General features: G+C 40.7%; 1 protein-coding gene across 5 annotated transcripts in view; it reads right to left on the bottom strand.

Annotated features, from left to right (window-relative positions):
* Positions 1-12789: 12789 nt before the first annotated feature.
* OPCML (opioid binding protein/cell adhesion molecule like) overlaps positions 12790-19551 on the bottom strand; it is a 1111761-nt gene continuing 1104999 nt past the window's right edge. For all 5 annotated transcript variants that reach the window (XM_046015661.1, XM_046015659.1, XM_046015662.1 and 2 more), the window contains one exon: positions 12790-18258. In XM_046015661.1, the coding sequence (XP_045871617.1) occupies positions 18158-18258 (101 nt within the window). In that variant the 3' untranslated portion in view covers positions 12790-18157. The remainder of the gene's footprint in view (positions 18259-19551) is intronic.

Here is a 19551-nt window from a genome sequence, read left to right as displayed (position 1 = left end):
GTGTCATTGCCCCAGCCTGGTTCTTCCTCAGCTCTGCAGCACAGTGGGAATTTGCTCACCTCCTCTTGCTGACTGCTCCTCCTTCTTGCCTTTCCTTTGGAGTCAGTTGTAGAGAATTAAGAAAGTTTAGTGAGTTAGTTTGTTTAGATTAGAAGACTGAAGGGGACATTTACTGAGGTTTCTCTGGCTCCAGCCTTAGATTCCACGTAAGAATAGTCTGCCCCTATCCAGAAGGTGAACAGGACTTTTGTTCCTTCAATTTAATCCAACTTACATGTATTTATTTAGTGGCCATTATTTGTCATACAAAGTGCTATCTGACTCACTGCCACCCCACCCTGGCCAGATGAACCATCTGGAGAAGACATCCACTCGCATCTGAGTTGACTGTACTGCAGAATTCTGTCTTTGCTATGCTTACACCCCTGTAAGAATACCCGTGTGTGCAGACAGAACTGGACAGCAATAGAAAATACAAAAGCAAGACAAGAGTTGATTTAATAGGGTATTGGGAAAGGTGGGAGTAGGTGGTTTGTCTTGTTGTATGTTGTCTGTGCAAACACCTATATAGATTATCACAAGCAGGGATAGACAGAATGAGTTCACTACATACAGGGTACCACAAGACAGGGGGCAGCACAGAGTCATGCTCATAATGGCATCCAGAAAGTCTTGATAGGGCTGTCATTTTAATATGCACATTAAAGGAGGAAGTTCATGCACCCAGGCATGCAAGCTATGGAATAAAAAATTAATAAATAGATTCATTCATCAGTCAGTCAGTCATTCACAGCTGAGGATACACAGATAATTAATACACAGTCCATGCCCTGGAGGAAAACACAGAGAGAACAAGCAGGAAAGAGTCAAGAAATGTTCTTTATCAGATGAGCACAAACCCAAGAGAAGTGTTTTCTTAATTAGCAATTAATGATAACTTTCCATCTTCACAGCTTACTGTTTATAAGCAATCTGTTAGTGATAAAGGGTAGTATTATTATTAATATTAGTATTTACTCTCTGTCCATAGGCCTTTTTGGGAGAAGTAGGAAGAAGAAAAGAGGGTAAGGACATGGTGGGGAGGATTTTTTTAAAATGGAGTCTGGATTAGAATTCTACAATAGAAAAACAAAGAAATCAAAACCTCTAAAATAGGGTTTGTGAAGATTTGAAAGGAATCCTCAACATATGATTTAACACTAAACTTCACGCATTGATACTGGTACCCTCCCTCCGGTTGCCATACCCATGGCAGTCTATGTAAGGATGGTCCGTTTTGTTTGACTTACATTTCTTTCTCCCCCAGCAGAAAGTACATGCTGGTCCTCCCTGTACCCTGGGGTACTGTGCTGACACCAAACAGGTTTCACCTAGCAGGCCAGATGCAGACGCAATCTCATCACCTCCTTTCCACAGACACTCCTTTTTCACCTGTGATACAGAAGCAAGGCCAACCAGAGGGGAAGAAGCTGGGGATTCTAGCTACAGTGCCCTCACCTTGTCACCTAGCAAAATGTCAGGACAACCTGGGGAAAGACAGACCCCAACCCTGTCTGCATTGCTGGCCCTTGACACCACTGAACGTAGGAGAGATTGTTGACCCTTGCAAAGAAGGACAGCCACCTGCTAACTAGCTATATTCTGCCTCAGGAGCAGAACAGGGCTCTGGCTAGATGAACTCTCAGTTTCCTGGACTGTTCTCTTCTTGTTTTCCTACTGAGTGACAAGCGATTTAGCTCATCAAAAAAAAAAAACAAAAACAAAAACAAATTCTTTCAGTTTTTGTTTGTCCTGGAAGCTTTTTATCTCTCCTTCTATTTTCAATGATAGCCTAGCTGGATAGAGTATTCTTGGCTGCACGTTTTTCTCGTTTAGTGCTCTGAATATATCATGCCAGCTCTTCCTGGCCTACCAGGTCTCTGTGGATAAGTCTGCTGCCAATCTAATATTTTTACCATTGTATGTTACAGACTTCTTTTCCCGGGCTGCTTTCAGGATTTTCTCTTTGTCACTAAGACTTGTAAATTTTACTATTAGGTGACGGGGTGTGGACCTATTCTTGTTGACTTTGAGGGGGGTTCTCTGCATCTCCTGGATTTTGATGCTTGTTCCCTTTGCCATATTAGGGAAATTCTCTCCAATAATTCTCTCCAATAGACCTTCTGCTCCCCTCTCTCCTTCTTCTTCTGGAATCCCAATTATTCTAATGTTGTTTCGTCTTATGGTGTCCCTATGACCCAGCAATTGCACTACTGGGTATTTACCCTAAAGATACAAACATAGTGATCCGAAGGGGCACGTATACCCGAATGTTTATAGCAGCAATGTCTACAATAGCCAAACTATGGAAAGAACCTAGATGTCCATCAACAGATGAATGGATAAAAAAGATGTGGTATATATACACAATGGAATACTATGCAGCCATCAAAAGAAATGAAATCTTGCCATTTGCGACAACGTGGATAGAACTAGAGGGTATCATGCTTAGTGAAATAAGTCAATCGGAGAAAGACAACTATCATATGATCTCCCTGATATGAGGACATGGAGAAGCAACATGGGGTGTTAGGGGGATAGGAGAAGAATAAATGAAACAAGATGGGATTGGGAGGGAGACAAACCATAAATGACTCTTAATCTCACAAAACAAACTGGGGGTTGCTGGGGGGAGGTGGGATTGGGAGGGGGGAGGGGGCTATGGACATTGGGGAGGGGAGGCGAACCATAAGAGACTATGGACTCTGAAAAACAACCTGAGGGTTTTGAAGGGTCAGGGGTGGGAGGTTGGGGGAACAGGTGGTGGGTAATAGGGAGGGCACGTTTTGCATGGAGCACTGGGTATTGGGCAAAAACAAGCAATACTGTTACGCTGAAAAAAATAAATAAAATGGAAAAAAAAATAAAATAAAACCCCCAAACTTTACCCCATCACCACCATTATCACCAAAATTTTCCAATCTCCAAAGAACCCTAGGCTTGAGTTCATGTGAATAAAACAATCCCCTTTGCCCTCACCTCCTCACCCCCCCCCAACAGTAAGCACTCCTATGAAAACAAAAAACAAATAAACATAGAAGTGTATCTTCTAAGAAAGGCTTTGGAAAGCCCATGGATTTTGTTGTTTATATGGGTCTTCTAAAACAAGTTGCCATCCTCTCCTCAAGCTCAATTCAAAAGCAGTCTCTATAACTAAAATGAATGAGGAAAACAATTGATAAAAATCAGAATTCTTTTCTTTTAATGAATGTATTGAGGCTAAAATTAAAGAAAACAAATTAAAAAAACAAAACAATAACCACAAAAACAGCAATGTAACAACAAAACAGCCTCTGTAGGAGAAAGTACATCAGAGAAGGCTTTGCATATTTCTGTTAATTTCATTTGTTGAATGATTCTATTTCCCCATCAAAACCCAGCAAGGGGAAATGAATGAGGGACAGATGCTGGGGCTGGGAAGGGTTAAACACCTTTTTCTTTGTCAACAGTGCGCTCTGGGGATGTGAGAAGAACCCTGGTCAATAGACAGATATATTGACTTGTTATTATTTAAAGTTGTTTAACCAGGTAGAGATAAACGAAAGCTTTCAGCAGCTGAACTATCACACAAATCACAATTAAGGTGGCATATGTGTTTGGAAGACGTAAAATCAATTCCCGCGAAGATAATGTTTTAGTCTCTATTTGAACTTGAAAACAGAAGTAAATTTTCTGCAGCAACAGCTGGGCTTGTTCCATCCAGGAGGCTCTCTATTAACTGTACAAGAAGGGCCTTTATTACCTCTTCTAATGGGTTTCCTCTATGGTTTTGTCTTCATCAAAAAAGCCAAATTGATTGCTGTGGTGCTGTTTACTGATGTGGTGCTGAGGGCAGTGGCAGCTGGGTGCTCACCCACCCCAGTATTTGGACCTCCCTCTGCTCTGTGAGTGCTATTTAATGTTAGTGGAGGGAACAACGGAGCCCTGAGAGCTACTGGTTGGACTAGGTGTGGGGGGGAGGGAGACTAGGCCTCCTTCTTAGCTTCACTCCCTAAGGTAGCCTTCCCTGGGCTTGCTTGGGTGGGAGAGCCTGTGTACAGGAAAGTGAAGCATTTATTCATCTAAAGTAATCTCTGTGATTTAATCATCCTTCCAAGTTTCTCCCACTTGAACATTTTAATCATGCGAATTTGTGCATATGTTGGTGCGGTCTTCCTAATTCTACCCTATGCTCCCAGGAGGCAGGGACCACATTTAATGCCACTCGATTTTTGATTGGATTTAGTATGGTGCTGGCACAGATTAGCTGTTCTTAAAAGAGGGGCATGGATATTGGGAATCCACTGATCCAAAAGCTAAGATCCAATCTACTTCCTCCCTGCACTGCCCTTTCAGTCTTTATTCATGTTAGTCCATGGGAAGTGAAAAGAGTAGAATGATCTATTCCTGTTGAATTCTCACTGCCTTTTAGTTAAGATACAAAGGTGCTGTGATAGCTGAATGGAAATGCAGGTGGAGCATAGGTTACCCTTTGGGGGATCACGAGGCTTGGCTGTGACTATGAAGAAAAATCCATTGAGGAAATAGAAGTTTGACTTCCCCGGAGCAGGAGGTAGGGTAAGAGGACACCGCGATTCTAGAGTGACAACAGAAACAGATCAGGGGAGGAAAGATGACCGGTGAAGGACTTGTAGCCAGGGAACCTGGACTCCAGTTCTCATCCAGGTGCTAACTAGTGGTGAGACCTGACCTTAGTGTTGTGGGCACTTCATCAGAAAAGTACAGGACCCGAGTTTCTTAAAACACGAACACTTATACAAATATAAGCTTAGTTATTACCATTGAAGACAGACAAAACAAGCACAAAAAAAGAAAAATATATATATATATTTCAAGAGATTACCTGTTCTATTCAGACCTATTTCCTTTTAGAGGAAAGAGACAAGAAGTAGTATAGGCCAAAATCTTCTTCCTTCTCAATATCTTTTATATCTGTAAGTCCCTTTCCAACCCATGACCACCCCCTACATCATACAATCATGATCACAAATATGGACCACACAGAGCTCTCTACCTCCCTGACTTCCTGCCCTACTGGTCCCGATGTTCTTTCTTTCACTCTGTCCAGTATATCTCTACAAGGTCTCTGCTCACAAGACCATTCTGATCATGTTTTTTCTCAGCTCAAGTTCCACAGATGCCCTCATTCAGTAGATACTGAGGTTTACCGTGTGCCAGGCACTGTAATACGTATTTGGAAAATAGAAAACACACAGATGACCTGCTGTCATTGAGTTAGGTTCATGGAAGATGATGGAGGATAGATGATATATGAGGAGATGAGGGAAGAGAAAGAGACATTTTGACATAAACACACACATTTATATTTATTTAAAATCAATGTTTCCCATTTGCTTGAATGGAGTCACATTTGACTGAACAGAGTCTATATTCCATTGTCTGTAATCTACTTTCCTAGGTTGTGATTTTGTGGATCTCTTTTGTTTTATCCAAACTAGAAAACCAAGAAAAGATATTCCTTCTTACTTATATGATACTGTATTGTGTACTTGGAGCCTGGAATTAAATTCTTTGCTCAGTTCTTTGCACAATTGACAATTCCCTCCTCTACGTTGCTCTTCCAAGTCTCTCAGACTTGTGCATGGTTAAGGGTCAGACACACTTAAGCCAATACTACCAAATACTACCAGGTGTTTTTTTTCCTCAATGGGAAAGTGGGAAGGGTCAGAGCTGAAAGGTACAGCCATTTCTAGACCTGATCCTTTAGCTGGGAGATTGTCTAGGGACCTGGTGCCATTTTTCCCAAGAGAGAGAATTTTGATCACAGAAGCTCACAAAGAAGGCAGACTTGCAAAAGACTTAATTGACCTTCTCTTTTGTTCAGTAACAGAACCCAGTGTGTTTGTGGAACATGAGGTCAACCGCAAGAACAGGGAGCAATTTGGTGTTGAACACAGGAAAGAGCATACAGTATAGAATCGAATGGAGCTGCATGGGATTCCTAACCCTGCTGATCTCTACATTGTGCCTCTGAACTACAGAGAGGATAATACATCATTCCTGAGGTTGTTTTGGATATTATATGAATTAGTACATGTGAAAGCTCCCAGCTCCTTGTGTGATTTCAATAAACACATCAGTGTTAGAAGCTTTTGGCCCTTGCTATGCCTCCCCACCCCTGGCCTTATGCACACATTGCTGCCATTGTGATGCTACTGTAGTAGAAAAGCATCTGCTAAAGTATCATTAACCGGTGTAGTTCACTGTGTGAAAACAAAAATCATATTCACAAGACAGTTGTCTTCACCACCCCTGGCACCTTCGACTTCCTATCTTACTCTCTTCCTCAGCAGTTTCAAGTTCCTTGAGGTAGAATTAAGAGGAGGGAGGGGGCAGGTTGAGCAGTGCTGAAACTGCCCACAGAACAGATCAGTACAGGAAAGAGCGAGGCCGGGACAATAGAGAATTCTGTAAGTAACTCAACAAGGAATTGACATCAAAGGGGACACATTCAAACAAGCAGACGGACTCAGGTACACCGGCACACGAGGTGGGAAATAACAGACAGGGAGAAGTCACAAATGGGGTGTCCATGCTGCCTGCCGCAGCTCTGAGACTGGGACCCTGGCTTCATCAAGAGAAGAACAGTGCCTTTGTATCTCAAAACCTCCGATGAGTCCCTTTACCGTCCTCGCTGACTCAACCATGCAGCTCTTTCTCTAATAAGCTGATTCCCCTGAGACCTTTACCCATAAAGAGACAGAAACTAAAGTAATCTGGTCTTGTAACCAGAGCAACCGTCTTTGCAGGGAACAAGAGAGAGAAGGGTGCCAGAGCGGGCTCCCTGGGTACAGCCAGCCGGCCTTCTTCCTCAGACAGACAACCAACCCAGAGAGAACCCCACACCATGCAGGGCCCAGGCATCAGGGAATTAAAAGACATCCTCTATGGGGCGCCTGGGTGGCTCAGTGGGTTAAGCTGCTGCCTTCGGCTCGGGTCATGATCTCGGGGTCTTGGGATCGAGTCCCGCATCGGGCTCTCTGCTCGGCAGGGAACCTGCTTCCCTCTCTCTCTCTGCCTGCCTCTCTGTCTACTTGTGATCTCTCTCTGTCAAATAAATAAATAAAATCTTTAAAAAAAAAAAAAAGACATCCTCTGTGCATTTGTAGTTGGTTTGTTCATGTTCTAGCGACTGCATGGAGGCAAGGGGAAAAATGGAGAAGGAAGTGGTTATTATTAAACCCTTAGGAACTGGACATTTTTCTAGGTACTTTACATGTTTTATTTCATGTGATCTTAACAAATAATCAGAGAACCTGGTATTTAAGCAGAACCATCCCTTAGACCATCGTGTGTGGTAGATGTGGTAAGACAGAGACAGAAAGTGAATGAAATAAATTGATTTATCAGCTACCTGTTTGAACTAAGTACCTACAGGCCAGGAACGTGCTAGCTACTTCCCCGCTGCAACCTCTTTTACACATCTCACAGCAGTGTCATGGCTCAAGTATTACTAGTGCTACTTTGCAGATGAGCAAACAGAGGCTGCAAGCGATTATACTCTAAACTCACAGGCAACTAGTGTATGGGAGAATCAGGATTTGAACCAAGTTCTTTCTCACTTGCAGATCTTGCTACCTCACATCAAAGCAGCACAAACTTACGGGCACAAACTCACATGGCTCCATGTTGACATAGACTGATAGACCCACCTGCAGCCAGACACTGAGAGTTTTTTGCTGAGATGCAGCCTTTCCTAGTCTTAGGAGAGCCTCTCTAGGATTATTGGGCAAAAAAATAGAACAGAGGTAGAATTATATCTATATCCTCAAGTCATTCAGATGGATTGTATTCCTCTTAGTGGTAGATATCTGATGAGGTTTAGAAGCTTAAGCACCTTTCTGAAATTTGTTTGCAAGCAAGTGAGCATCAGATAATATGATAACACAAAAAGGATTTGCCTCACTGTAGCATAAGAGATGAATTGTAATAAAACACGTTCAAACATTCTCAGTGCTCAACTATTCTCTCATCCTCCAGGGAAGAGTGGTTTGGCCCTTTGCAATTGACTTGAGAAGTGCCAAATCCCATCTGGGTGGTGGGACAGCTGTGCCATTCCCCTCCTTCCTCGCTTAAATCATCTGTTACTTCCTGGCTGCCTAATCAGAGAACTGCTCCTCTGCCCTTCTATCACAACAAGCAATAAAAACAGTACCTCTGTAAGACAAAATCAAGATACAGGGGAAATGGAGGATGAGAAATGAATTGCAGATGATCCAAGGAGCTAGAGTTCCTATGGAATTAAAGTGGAAGGCACAGGAAGGAAATCAGGCCTCCCTTGTTGATGATGATGGATATGATTAGATGACTCAGGAAAATGCTGATGGTGCTTAAACCTCTCCACCTGGAAGTTCTAAGGATGCTTGAAAACGCATGTATCAAAAACTGGTTGGGACATCCTCCTCCTAATTTTTAGAATCATAGAATGATACTATCTTCTACCCTGTTGGCTAAATTAGAAATGTGGATTATTCCCCATATTTCACATTCCCTGTCACCCTGTGCATCTAATCCTTCTCATTTACCCCCTAAAATCATCCTGGCTTGCATGCTTCTTCTTAATATTCCTCATGATTTCTCACCTGAATTACTTAAATTTCCCCTAACATGTGTCTCCCTTGCCAGTTAGACCAATGTCCATTAATCCACCCTCTGTCACAGTGATCTTTCCAAATTACAATCTGATCTAGCCACTCTTCTGGTGAAATCCTTCTATGTCTACCCTTTCTCTTTTAAGACAAATCCCAACAACTCATAATTTCTTATAAAATTTTTAAGGTCCTCACCCCTGCATACCCATTCTGCCTTGCTTCCTGCTATTCTGCCTTTGCCCTCACCTCTCTTGGGAAAATCTACACTTGAGTTTCTCAACCTTGATATGCTTCTCATGCCTGCATGTGTACATCAAGGATAAGCCTCTGCATCACTCACGTGTTCCTCTTCCCTTTTTTTTTTTTTTAAGCTAATTTCTTCTTCTTCTTTTTGACACTTCTGAAAAGGTTCCTTGAGCTCTAGTTGGTGGTCATGAGCCCTCTGCTGGGCACCTCTAGCACTTGAACAACACCTAGTATGTTGTGCTAGAGTTTTAAATTCTCCACTAGACTGAGACCTCTTTGAATACAGATACTTTGTCTCCCCTGTATGTATCCTCAAGTAATTGTCAGATATTACCTATCCAATACATATTTATTAGATTGGGATTTAAATATTTCTCTCTCTCTCTTTTTTTTTTTTTTTTTCAAAATTCCTTTGGGAGTCTACCAAAAATCTTCCCACTTTCCAGATTTGCATCCTTAAATAATCTAGACTTAGAGATTTATTTCTCATTTTTAAAACTTCAGCTAATAAATAACATAAACATATCTTTTCTTCATTTTTTAAAGAAGCAAATACAGTGAAAATTGTGTTTTGTAGCAGCTCAGGAAAGTGAAGACATTGAGGGAAAGCTGAAGGAAGGAACAGAAGAAAAAGGTAATGTTTACTTTGCAATTAATATGTACCACTTAATTTATTAAACATCCTTACCTATTCACATCCAATAAGGTCATGGTCAGTCTTCTAACGTAGATATTATGACCAGTGTTTTAATGAAGATAAGACTGAAGTCCAGAGTGCATAAAAAATTGGTCCAAGGCAACATAACTTGTAACTTGTGCCATCAGAGTGTAAAGATTAGTTTCCTCAAACTACATCACACTATGTCCCTGAAGAGAAAATATGTGGTTTGAGTACATAAACTAAACAAAATAAAAACATGTCTTACAGGATATAGAAAATAATGAAGAGGCAAAAACTGTAAATATTCTTACTTTTAAATAAGAGACGCTGCTAAACATTTAAATGCAAATGAGCCAGGTATTCCATCCTAAATCCTTGAGTTATAGGTAAGTCTAGTCTAGAGAAACTCAGTTTAGAGGAAACTATTCAGCAAGTTCACACTTAATCTCCACCTCTCCCTCTTTAAGTCTCTGATATGTCCATATTCCCAGTCATTGTTTTCTCTTCCCCTCAGGTAAAAGTCTCCTGGAGCTTTGAGATCCAATAGAAGTCAATGTGTTCTATAATCCCATGTGGAAATGAAAGTTTATATTCTAACCAGAATTGACATTCTAGGTGGTACATTTCCTTCTCTGGAACATTCTATGTCAACTTTATCTCCAGTTGGGTAGTGTGGTCCATTGGACATTTACAGTTGAACTCTTGTCATGGTACTCATTCATCCAACAGGTATCTTTCACACTATCAATAAATACTTGAACACTGAATGTGCCCTGGTCCTGGTATCCCACTTATTTTTGTAGTAAGTCTGTACACCACATCCACTGTCTATATTAGCTGCCTATTTTCCAGCGTTTCATCCCTAGGGGATAAAAGTAGCTTTCTAATCATTTCCCAATATTTGCTTCCACTGTACTCATTTTCTCATATCTGTATCATAATACTTGTAATATTATACTATAATTTTCTATAGCTGTTTTCACATCTTAGATATGAGCTCCTTAAGGGGAGTTCCTCACTAAATGTAATGCATGAACAAATGAATAAATGGAAAAAATGAAGAAAAAAAAGAAGGATTTCCTACTGATCAAATGAACATGTTCCACAAAAGTAGCATCTTTGTAGTTTGAAGGTTTTGGTTTTCAAAACTGATCATAAGATTTGGTACTAGTTAACACCCCCCTCCAAATTTTCATTAAAATAATTTATGCAACAGAAAATCAAAGAGAAAAGAAGGCATAGTTGCCAATTGAGGTCTCTCCTGCCTGTTTCTTCAACCACTTGTTTTGTTCATTGAAGACTGCATTCCCAGTGTTAGAAAATTAAACATCGACATCTGCTCATCTGGTTGTTTCCACTCTGCTCCCAATTCTCCATCCTTTTCCTACTGTAACACATCCTGATAGGAACAAGTATGCCCTTCATATATTTCCTAAAGCCCTTCTCTCTATAGATGTTTTAATGGGGTGTATTTTGGGTGAAGATAACAAAAATGTATCCAATCATTTAGCTTCTGTGCATAAGAATAACTAGATAGAACCTCGCTTGCAGAATGAAGAGATAACAACAAAGATTTTCATTACCTGGAAGTGGCTTGGTAAATAGGTATGTCTGCTGAAGGCTAGTTGGGGATGCTTGGTGGATGGATTGACAGGTAAGGGAAAGATAGATGGTTTAAGTAAGTAGATGGGAACAGTAATATGATGGAAGTGCATGAGTATATAGATAGAATAAGGGTTAGATAAATGGGGAAATAATATGTGAATGAAGAGGTGAGTGGTTCGCTGATGGAAGAATAAATTGGTACACAGAAGACTGATGGAGCTGAGTAACCAGATGGAATGAAAGACCAATGAATGCTTATGCCAGCAGGAGAGCCACAAGGTGTGTAAATGCTGTGGCATGAACAGAAGCAGGAGACTGTCAGGTATGGATGGGAAGAGGATGAGTAAAGGGAAGGAAGAAGAGACAGGAAAGGGGAGCACTAAAGGTATTATGATGATAAGGGGACATGGAATTTGTTTCCCTGATAAGACATTATTTTACATCGGGTCTGAGGAAATTGGAAACTCTCAATCATTGGTACCACCATTTCCTTGGTATTTTAATTTACAAAAAACATGACCGAGTCTATCAAGTTCTCCATGCTTCATCTGCTGTGGGGGAAACTGAGTTTTAAAAGGTTGGGAATGAGCCCTTGTCTACCAGGAACTCAACAAGAAATAAGCCTCATAAATCTAGCTCAGGGTCTTCGTTAGAGGAGCTAGCAATGCTGTAAAGTCAACTGAAGAATTTTAACCCAGTTTCTCTGATTTCCAAAACTATAATAAACCATTGGTCCTAGGCTTTATTAGGGGGTAGTCATGATAAATCCCATAATTGAAAGAGAAACAAAACTGTCCTGAGAGTTTTGAACTAGAACATACCAACAAGTATAAGTCCACAAATGATGCAGATGAGGAATCAAAGAGAAGCAAGGTCAAATGTCCAGCCCAAGATGACATATTTAGTTAATGGCAGAACTAGGAAGGGTTAGCTGATGTATAAAGATGAGCTAGGTGAGTTGTAAGAAACAGGTTAATGTCCATTCCTTCAGAAAAGCGGATGGGCGTGAGATGAAGGTAGAGGTGTTTGAGTTTTCTTGAAAGAGAAGTCTGTTTCAGAAAAGGCAATCAGAGGAAGGAAGTTTCTTCTCCAGGTCCCTTTCTTAGGCTATTTCCCATATGTATACAACAATAAACCTAAGATGGAGAGACAATACAATGACATACACTTTTAAGAATAAATGTACAGCATAGTCACCATATTTTCTCATACTTACTCTTGCCAGTGTGTTTCTTAATTCAGTGGATTCAAGCCACAGGAACTGTTAAGGAGTGTCTAAACTAAGCAGAATCTGGTCATTATTTTTCGGAAGCTTCTGATCTCATTTTTACTTAAGTTAATACATAATTTACACTTTGAGGTTGCAGCTACATTTTGTATTACTTGTAAATGGCATAGATATTTGATATATAGGTATAACATGGAAAACACCTTGACTGCCTTTGTGCACACACATGTGTGTGTGTGTGTGTGAGAGAGAGAGAGAGAGAGAGAGAAAGAGAACCACTCAGTTTTCTGACTACCTCTACTCCCCAAAGCCTAAAACACACATATGAAAGAAGCATGTGGGAAAAACGTAGCCTGCTTTTCTATATTCCTGGATACTCAGTAAGATGTCCTAATAAACAGCCCCCTGAAAGTTACAAATTTCTTTGAACTTTATTGATACACTGCACAATCACAACCATCTCGTATTCATCCTGAATTAGAAAAGGTTACAACTACAATGTAACATGCACAAAATTCAGGTAGTATATTCACCCTTAATACAATTATTGACAGAAATCAAGTCTTCATTGATTTTTGAAGGAAAAAATAAGAAAGAAAATAAAAGAAAAAAACTCTAGAAGTTATACTCTTCTATCATGTGATAATTTTTTAAAGCATTTGAACATAGATTTGTTTTAAGGATAATTGTGAGAATGGGCACACCCATTGTCTGACACAGCTATAACGGCACCATTGATAAGTCATTTGTTTTTTTTAAATCTAGAGGACTCTGAAATTGACAGATACATTTTTGTACACCCACACATTCCTCACAACTGCACTTTACATGTCACAAAAATTTTTGAAGGTTTAAAAATGCTCCCTTTAACTAACACAAGGGCAGCTATTATTACTTATCATTGCTATTATTGATAACTTTATAAATCTTCCAATAATGTAGAATGTGGCCCTAGAAGGATAGTAGAGGGTTCACAATCTTTCTTTCTTCACTCAGTGGCATGGAACAACTATATGCCTTTAAAAAGACACCATTGAAAGAAACAAAAAGGAAGCTATTTCAAAATACTGGAAATGAGGCTTAGCTGCTTACTTTCAGGATGAAGACAATGGTGCCTAATTAAGTCCACTCCACATTCCTTTGGACTCCAAGGATCCTGCACCTGAAGGCTAAATTACACTGGTTCAGCTCTGTCTTGCTGCCCCATCTTTTAATTGCAAATCTATTTCTTCCTCCTTTCATTTACTTCTCTTCTCTTAAGTAAGAAATGAGGGAAATGAAACTGACATTTTTATTGTTTGTTTTTTAGTGATCATTAGGAGTTCTCATCATATAGTATCTTTTGAAAATGTTGCTTTCCTAGTTACACACCTGTGAAGTTTTACTGCAACTGCTCAAACTTACTTGTCTTAAAATCAAAAGGGAAGCTTTGGATAGTAGAAGAGGCTGTTGGGTGTAAGTTCTGAGGAATAGAGCTTGTGTGAAATAAAAAAAAAATTCTCAATAAATTGAAAAAATTCAATATATTGGAGTAAAAGATAAAAAGGTGAATTTGCAAATGAATTTTATGCCCCTTCCCCCAATTCCAAACAGATTAAACTTCAAAAGATTTTTTGAGGGGTGGGGAATGGGGAGGGGAGATGGGCTGGTTCTAGGTGAGGACTCAGGGTCAAATTGGAATAGATGACCCCACCCCAACATCCCACCTCAACCTCAGCCATTACTCCCCTCCTTTTACTGATGGGGCTTATGACATCCATATATACAACTCCAGAGGAGAAGACATTCCCTTTGGCACCGGAAGCACCAATCACCACTAGAGCTTTCCATTTACAGTCACTCCTGATGCAATGGCTGCAATAAGCTTTCTTTGAGACTAACTGCTCACTTTGAGGTTCTCTGCTCTTTCACATAAGAGTCCTTCCAACATAAATAGAACTTGCTAACACCTCCATGTTGAGATCAAATTGACTGGATCCATACAGAAAGTTTGTTACATATAGCCTCAGTTGTGAAGTTTCTGGAGTCCCAAAGCACCATTCCCTCCCAGATTTTGAGAAGTAACTGCCCAACCTGTGGAATATATCAACTAACATGAGGCACAGGTTTCAGGAGACAAAGACTAAGGCCTCTTTTTGATACAAAGCCTTACCTCTCCTTCCATCCCACCTAGCACAGTTGCAGAAGAACGTCCATGTACAACACCCTCTGCATAACATAAATGTGTATTTTGACCACTGCTCACATATACGTCCCCTCTCCCCCACTTAAAACAAGAATGAGAAAAACTAAACACACTTGCTTAGATTTGCAAATGACTGTATCAGGCACTTGACATTAAACTACCAAAAAACAAGCTTAGCCATAGCCTTAACACTAGCACTTTCATTGGCATTACTTTGGTGGAAATATATATTAATTGTGTTTTGGGAAGGGGGGAGGTTTCAGAGTAACTACATTGCTGAATTTCTCTCATCTAATCTCCTGGTAAGTCTTATTTGGTTTCCTTCCCATATGGAAAGCCTATGAAGTGTTAATCGTTGTTCAGAGTTTTGTTCATCTTCTTTTTTGTCCAGGCCCCAATCCCTACCACTGGTACCTTGAGGGGGAAAAAAAATATCTATCCAGCAGGTTTTATCGATCTATCCTCCATATGGGAAGTTGAAAAAGCATATGTGAGTGTGGATATTGTCTTGAGTAAGCATTTAATGTTCTATGTACTTCAAATGTTGGGTGACGGCTACTGTTCTACAGAGCCATCTCCATGAAAGTAACCCAAACAACAGAGGCTGGAGCATGTCTAAAGCGAAGAAGAGCCATTTTCTTTCCTAATGCCCAGTTTTCTTGGCTCTTATTTACTTGATTTTCTTTATCTCAGGACAGATGAGGATTGACTGTAGGATTTTTTTCCCTCTGAAACATGGCTGGAATAGGCAATCACCAGAAATTTTTCCTGGTATCCAGTGGAAGAGGGCAGCACAGAGTTCCATAATTACTCTGAGACCCAACCTCAATATTGTGTTCAAAATGTTCTGATGATCTTCCTCGTCAAAGAAGGATGGGTCCCTTCCTCAAGAACAAGTCTTGGCCTGAAGAACGTGTATAGCTTGTCCATTATAAGCACTGTGTTCTCCAAAACCATCCACTCCCCAGAGCCTCCACATTTATTTTACTCGAAAGTAACACATTTATTATCAGTAGAACACTCAAATGACACATTTAATTCCCATACCAATGTCTGACACCAACCGACTCCAGGTGCTGAATGTGATGACAGATCTGAAACATTGATGATGTCCGACCTTTAATTCTGACTTTGCGTCTGCTCATGATTGTCCCTGGAACTTGGAATCAATACACTGCTTTTGGCACATCATTTATGTTCCCAGAATCTGGCTCCTGGCAGCTCACTAGGAAATGCAGATGTCTGTTTACAGCTGGCAAATGTAATATTAATTCCACTCATACTAGCTCCAACTCTTACAAAAGTGCCTAGCTTTCTGTATGCCAAGACTACCTACATTTGTATTTATGTATCTATGCATGTATATATATCTAAGTATATATTCCCCCACTGTGTATGTCATGTTCATGTGCCATTATGGACAAAACAAAGAGACCATTTAGATTGGAGGAAGAAGATCAATTAAGCATTAAGGGAATGGAGCTCTATAAAGCTCATATTTATTTAGACTGTGGACCTGAATGTTTTCCAACTGAGGCAGGGCAGGTCTGTGAGACAGTCACCATTGATGCTTCTTTCTCATCCTCTTAGTAGGTCAGCCTTTGTGGCACAGGTAAAAAGGGACGCAACACTGCATGGTTTTCAATACCATTCTTCTGTATTATGGGCACCCTTGCTGACCGAGTCCTTCTGGTCCCAGGAGATGATGCAGAAAAGTCCGGTTAGCTCTTGTTTGTCTTCTGGAACTGCTTTGAACATGGAACACTGAGGACATTCTTCCCCAAAGCTACTAGAGAAGCAGCCTGTATCAGAGGAAACTGTGTGTCATTTACACGTTCCCCTCCTGTTTGCAGTGTTGTGTTAATCAAGTGCTTGGAAATTAAGTCAGTTGCTCAAGTGCCCTCAGCTCAGAAGAGCTTCCTGAAACAAATACCAGAGTTGTCAACACACCCGCCATGTAATTGGCTTCCATCAGCTTTTTACAGGATAGTTTTCAAACAGATTAAACCAAAACTGGAGCAGGGAGGAGACAATAGCTGAAATCATTGCACTCAGGTGGACTTCTCTCTTCACACTGCAGGGACAGACATGTGTTTCCTCTCTATGTTCTTGCTATTAAGAAAAGCCATCCATGGAGTAAGTCCCGTAGGTTCCTGACATACACTTTCTTGAAAGGCTGAGAAAAACATGAAGGTTGCCCCCTTGGTCCTTCAAGTGTGAAAGGAAAAAAATGAAAACAAAAACAAAAATAAAACAAAACAAAAAACCACAGTATTGATCAAGGCTTTTCCAGGGCTGATATGTTTCCCAAGAAGATGCTTTTGGAAACATAGTCTCTTCTGGGAATAGTGAGTGACTGATCCTTAGATTGCTACTTTGGTCCATCTGTTAATAGCATCTACTTTGGATGGATAGGATACCACGTTCCAAAGAGTCCTTGACATATTGCTTGTCTATGTTGTTAGCCTGTAAGACCATTGGTTTTCATAGGAAAGTTGATAGGTATTTTTGAAGTTGCAATGTCTGCTGAAGATAGAGTAGAAACAAATAAAATGGAAGAGACCTGATATGATTAGAAATTAATATGGTGATGAATTGATAGTGAGTAGTAGGGAAAGAAATAGAAAGTGTTAGATAATTACATTGATAGATTGATAAATGGAGTAAATAGATTGCTACAGAAGAAGATGGGTGGGTAGATAATTGGAGGGAGAGATAAATCAAATAATTGAGTAGATGGATAATGATATGATTACTTCAATAACTTGATAAACCCTAAATAATCAGCCATCTATGGATTTTTTTTTAATGAGTTAGACAACTGTTTTTAAAGAGAAGTACTATCCTCAAAATTCTCCCCCCTTTTTTGGTCAAGTGACTTCTAATCTTTTATTTACTTTTGGGTTGTGTGCAGAGCCCCAAACCTCTAATCTCTATAGTTGATAGAGAAAGCAAATAGGGCAGAATGGCTGGAGAAGGAGACAAGAAAATAAAATACATATATGTATGGATATGGGTATATTGAGATACCTTCCCAGAAAGAAAGGATGTGAACCCGAATGTAATTAGATAATAATAAGCATGGAGAGAGGGATATGTACACTATAATAAGAAAAATGATCCAAAGCTTAAAAGACACCAATAATAGGACACTTAGATATAGCTCTTGCTGTGCACTACATTATAAGTCAAGTTGTGTCTTCAGGGTGTTTATCATGAGGCACGTTTTTGCCCAAATGGAGCTTATGGTTTGGTGTGTAGGGGGAGGGGAGGTTGCTAGTGATGATGATGGGGAGAGGAGCAGAGGAAAGGGAAGGGCCAAGGTAGCAGGGGCAGATTCTATTTTTGGACACACCAATGAATGATTATCCTACACATGGTAGAACCCTGCCCCCCTCCTCCCCACCCCACTCATTCAAACTAGAGGAAAAAATCAAATAAATCAAACTCCCCCAAAAGAAATAAAGAAGAAGAACAGAATCAAACAAACAAAAAGCCCAAACTGGTTTGCCCTCCGCAGTGTAGATTAAAGTCTGTGATATGGAGAAGCAGGCGTTGCTCAGAGGACCTATGATTTCTTATCAAAACTTGATGAAGAAGTGGGCAAAGAGGGTCCCTGATAGCCAGAGACAAGCCAGTGCTCTAGAAGCCGAGTTTACACCATCAATGACTGCTCCAGGCCCTGTGTAGGGGAAAGAGAGACAGATCCATTAGCATGCACCCAAAGGGTACCATAATTATTCCCTGACAAGCATATATATAGACATGCTTCTCTGTGAGCATTCCCCCATTTCCCACGTCCCACCATTGATCCTTCCAAATCTGGACAAATGGAAAACACCCACTGGGAGTATTTAGAAACCCAAAGGGGTAACTCACTGAAGTACCTTAAGCACTATAGCCTGTTCTCAAAGACAGGTTTAAAAAAATAAAAGGGGTAGAGGGTGGCATTGGCATTCAGATAGGCCTATGGGCTAAAAGGTTAGGGCAGCAGACAGGGCTAAATGGTATGGCAGGACCTGATTGTTACTTTGCAAGCAGTACTGTGCTCTAACTGGGGAGATGGTGTCCACGACAGATAGAGATAGAAAGGGGAGGGCAGGCATGGAGCATGCGGACAGGTCATGGTGGAGAGAAGTATGTAGGGGAAAGAAAGCAAAAGGAACGGAAACACATTGTGAGCAACAGGATACTAGGTGTTTGTGTGGCCAACTTTCATCCTGTGTAACAGGTATCGTGAAGGCTCTTCCTGAGGTAGCTGAGGAAGAATCGATAATTATACTCGAGAGTTTTAAAGACTATGACTGGATTTATTGCATCAGTCAGCAGTGACTCTCTGGAGGCCACAAAGAAGACTCTGTTCTTTCCAAATGGACCCCTAATGGTGCGGCCTGATAGAGTTCTCCCTTCACCCTTTCTTCTGGTCTCTCTGGCCCTTTTACATGCCATAGTGAGCCACCCATGCTCCATTATAAAACAAGACCTTTCAGTCACAAGTGTTGCTCCTTTCACTTCACCTACCACACCCAAGAAGACAAATCACATGAAGTGGGATTGCCCAACCTGTGCTAAGGACCCAGGCAAGTGTATCAGGGTCAAATTCACCTTTGCATTCCTCCATCATCTTTATTTGAAAGCCATAAGAAATTGGAGTGGTAAGCAAGACCAGTAGCTAGCAAGCAGAGAGTAGGGAACGTGGAAACAAGTATAACACAAGGGGTGAGATGCCATCAAGAGACATTCCTGTAGAGCCAGTGACAAAGAAAAGGAGTTGCAAACAAGACAAGCATGCCTCTTTGCCTTCTCAAGCCAGGACTTCCTTTGCTTTGAGAGGCAAACTGGCTTATTGGAAATAAGCATGATTAATTTAAGAAGAAAAATTGGTGCAGGGTCTCCTCAAGACAGAACTGTAGTCATTCGGCTTGCTTGTCAGTGTGATGGTGTAGATCCCTGCCTTGCCTAGGAAGAGACTGAT

Source organism: Meles meles, chromosome 8, assembly GCF_922984935.1.
Source record: "Meles meles chromosome 8, mMelMel3.1 paternal haplotype, whole genome shotgun sequence".
Lineage (NCBI taxonomy): Eukaryota > Metazoa > Chordata > Mammalia > Carnivora > Mustelidae > Meles > Meles meles.
This window is presented reverse-complemented; position numbering and strand designations above follow the sequence as displayed.